General features: G+C 38.0%; 1 protein-coding gene across 1 annotated transcript; it reads right to left on the bottom strand.

Moving 5' to 3' along the window:
* Window positions 1-1314: 1314 nt before the first annotated feature.
* Window positions 1315-2864, bottom strand: LOC104232241 (acylsugar acyltransferase 3-like). Its single transcript, XM_009785381.2, has 2 exons — window positions 2838-2864; window positions 1315-2713 (listed from the first exon to the last, which is right to left on the bottom strand). The coding sequence occupies exon 2, from the start codon at window positions 2691-2693 to the stop codon at window positions 1422-1424; it is 1272 nt and encodes a 423-aa protein (XP_009783683.1). The 5' UTR covers window positions 2694-2713; window positions 2838-2864; the 3' UTR covers window positions 1315-1421.
* Between the last annotated feature and the right edge of the window lie 935 nt (window positions 2865-3799).

Genomic DNA, 3799 nt, shown 5'->3' with positions numbered 1-3799 from the left:
CGAGGTACATCTGTCGTGTCCGCAGACCGAGGAGTCCCTTTCTCTTCCTGCTTTTAGTATTTAGCCCTTTTGTATTTTTCTTTTCTTATTAGACATTCCGGAGTTAGAGCTATGTAGTATTTTTCTTAGCTTGTGATTCGTGGGATTTCGGGTCTTGGATTTACGTATTGGTAGTGAGAGTTAAACATGGTGTATGCCGAGCTGCACATTTAAACACTATTATTACTTTATTCTTATTTTAAATTGTTTTACTTCCGCAAATTTTGGTTTTTCTTCTGCAATTTAGGTTTACCTAGTCGTAGAGACTAGGTGTCGTCACAATGATTCACGGAGGGCGAACCGGAGTCGTGATAAGTTGGTATCAGAACTCTAGGTCTGTAGGAGTCATGGATCACAAGCTGGTTTATTAGAGTCTCGACGATCGGTACGGAGATGTTTTTGCTTATCTATGAGAGGCTATGTAACCGTTAGGAAAATTCCACTTCATTGATTTCTTTGTCGTGCGAAATTTTTGACATCATAATCCTAAACCTCTGTCTTCTATTCTCTCACAGATGGTGAGGACACGTGCTAACAGAGATGATCAGACACCTGCGCCCCCTGCGAGAGTCGTTAGAGGTCGGGGTCGGGGTAGAGGCCGAGGACGTGCACGCGGTGCAGCCAGAGCACCACATGAGCTACCACCGAGGAGCCACCAGCAGTTCCAGCCAGATCCCAGGCATCGGATACACCTATTGTTACCACTACTCCAGCACTTCAAGAGACATTAGCACAGCTCCTGAGCATGTTTGATACATTAGTTCAGGCGGGATTAATTCAGGTTGTACCAGCTACTTCACAGATCAGGGAAGGGATCCAGACTTCCGGCACCCCCATACCAGAGCAACGAGTTCTCACTGGTCGGGTTCTAGATGTCATAGTGACACAGCCTGTGATCCCAGTTTAGCGGGTGGTGAGGACCTCTCGCCGAGTAGAGGACAGGTGGGTCCAGGAGAGAGAGGACAGACGAGGTCAGGAGAGAGAGTATAGGGAAGTGAAGAGACCTCGTACACTGGAGAGTATAGCTTTTTTTTAGATGAAGCAGTTCTAATCAGTTTTTTGACAAATTGCTTATTCCGATTAGCATATAAAAATTAAACTTGAACCGTCTAAATGAAAAATCGTGGAAAATTTTGGTGTTTCCATATGTATTCAACTTTGTTCGAAATTGTATCATTAACACATAAAATTCCCGTTATACTATGCGAAATTAAAAAGGTTCAGTGATATTGCTTGCTTCATGCAAAAGAGAAGGCAAAAGTAAATTGAAATAGATAACTGAAATAATTATACAACTTCTCTCAAAATAAGAAATTAAAGTTTACAAACAACAATAATTAGTTAAGCAGATCAAGCATAATACTCTATTCTTCTCTGATTAGTTATTCTTGTGGCAGAACAACTGGAGAAGCAAACTCTAGGAGCTCTTTGTTATTATGAAATATTAACATATCAGCTTCTGTCAAGGTGATTAGTACATCTATCCCATCTCCACTTGGCGAATCCATGAAAATGAAGTGATTCTTCATCGAATTTGTTGCTACGGTCACTCTTATTGGGTTACCCCACCCAAAATCAATGTTATGTAACCCGAAATTGCACAAGCTCGTGCACATATAAAAGTCAAATACTATATTCTTCTCTGTTTTGTTTGTTGTCCCTTTGATTGTTTCAAGTACATATGAGGTTAGCTGTTCTGGATCCTTCAACTTGTCTTGAAGATGTTTTTTAGCTTCTCGTAGTTGAGCGACGAAGTTGGGCACTTGTATCTCATTTTCCAGAATTGCTGCTGAGGCAAAGGCAGAACAAGCATTTCCAATGGTGTTTAGGGGCAATGGTGGGCGAAAATTCATTACATGGAACAATAAAGATGGTTGAAACACGCCTGAATTTATTGTCATTGATACTGACGCTCCACATTTATGAAGCAGAGCTGTGGCAACTTCAACGCGAGTTGGATTCTGCACTTGTGAATTCATTGCAACAATTTCCTTGAGTCTGTCCAAACTAGAGGATGAGAAATGGTAGATTCTTGACACGCATCGTTGAGGTTCGCGCACAATATCGCGTAGAAGAACTGGAGGATCATCCATTAGTGGGAAAAAAGAATTTGCATCAAATTGAGTAGATGGTTTGAAATCCAAATGTTGACTTGTAGCAGCCCAATCCTTAAGGAATTTAAAGAGACTATATCCATCAACAATCTTGTGTGATAGGCATATACTGATTGCTATTCCACCACAATCGAAATGGCTTAACTGAACCACCAATGGACTTCGGCCAAAGGAACTAGTCCAAGGCAAATCAGGTGGGAAGACAACATCAATAGCATCATTATAGGCGTGGTCGAGAATTTCAGACATCGAACAACTAATTCGTACATTGAGAAACTCAGCACCTGTGTCGTTGCAGTCGACATATTTATTATCCGTGATTATTCCAGCGAATGGATAATAAGAGGATAAAACTTTTGAAAGGGAGTTTTCAAGAATCTGGCTTATGTTATTTGTAGGTTTGGGGTAGAAAACGGCAATTGGAGCATATGCAGAAGTGGCTATATGATCAAGGAAACAAAGATTGTGACGACTAAGGGAAGAAGGGGTAGGAGAGGAAGGCTTGATCATCTTTCTGGAAACAATTGTTGATTCAACCATATTTCAGCTCTTAATTTGTTCTGTACAAATACAAAATATGTATATATAAAGCGTTAGAGAAATAATTAAGTAGGGGTTGTGGGCAAACATATATAGATGGAAGGCAGTAACCATTTAATTAGCTCAGCAGAATAATTAACTTACATGGAGAAAATGACCTGCACGTTCTACACTCAGGCTTTCGATATTTTAATTTTTAAATGAGTTAACTTATATATAGTGGTACTTCTTGATTAATGTGGCCTTTGAAATCCACATGATGCATTATTTTGACTTTGAATTTAATTTTTCAGTTCCAGCAGAAAAGAAGGATCTAGGTGAATCCCAACATTAATAGTAATTGTGATACTCATACAGATTAGACCTCTCTATAACAGTATCGCTATATAACAGCTATTCACTATAAAAGTTAAGTTTTTTATGGAACCAATTTTCATGCTATATTATGTAATATATGTTCTCTACAACAGCATTTCACTATAACAATTAAAATATCCGATATCCGAAACAAATAGGATTGTTATATAGATGTTTGATTGTATATATATTTTAATTTATAAAGAGACAATTTCAAGTGGATGATAGCATCATAACATTAATTATAAGGGAAAAATTAAGTTAATTAATTATGATCCATGTGAATGGAGATTTGAAGTTTCCAAGTTGACTTCACCTATGCGGCAAAAACAACTGATTTTCTCCCTTGGCCCACCCTCTCCTCTCCTCTCCTTCTTGCACATCATTCATAATTAATAAAACTCTTTCCCTTACAATAAATGATGCTATCAAGATTGTCAATCAATAGTAATCTGTTTCATTTAAGAATATGCATATCTACGCCACTATCAAGTTGAAAAAAATTACAACAACAACAACCCAATATAATCAGAAAGAGAGACAATGGAACAATAACGACAACATACGCCAGGAAGACAATACCAACGACCTAAGAATCAAAAAAATAAATTAAAAAGGCAGTATCAGAACAATGGAACACGTTGAATAAAATTAAGTAGTAATTATTAATATGGGAACAATGGAACACGTTGAAAAAAATTAAGCACTCCCTTCGTTTCAGTTTATGTGAGCCTATTTCCTTTTTGGTT

Source organism: Nicotiana sylvestris, chromosome 12, assembly GCF_000393655.2.
Source record: "Nicotiana sylvestris chromosome 12, ASM39365v2, whole genome shotgun sequence".
Classification (NCBI taxonomy): Eukaryota; Viridiplantae; Streptophyta; class Magnoliopsida; order Solanales; family Solanaceae; genus Nicotiana; species Nicotiana sylvestris.
The sequence above is the reverse complement of the archived record's forward strand: the minus strand, read 5'-3'. Positions and strand labels throughout refer to the sequence as shown.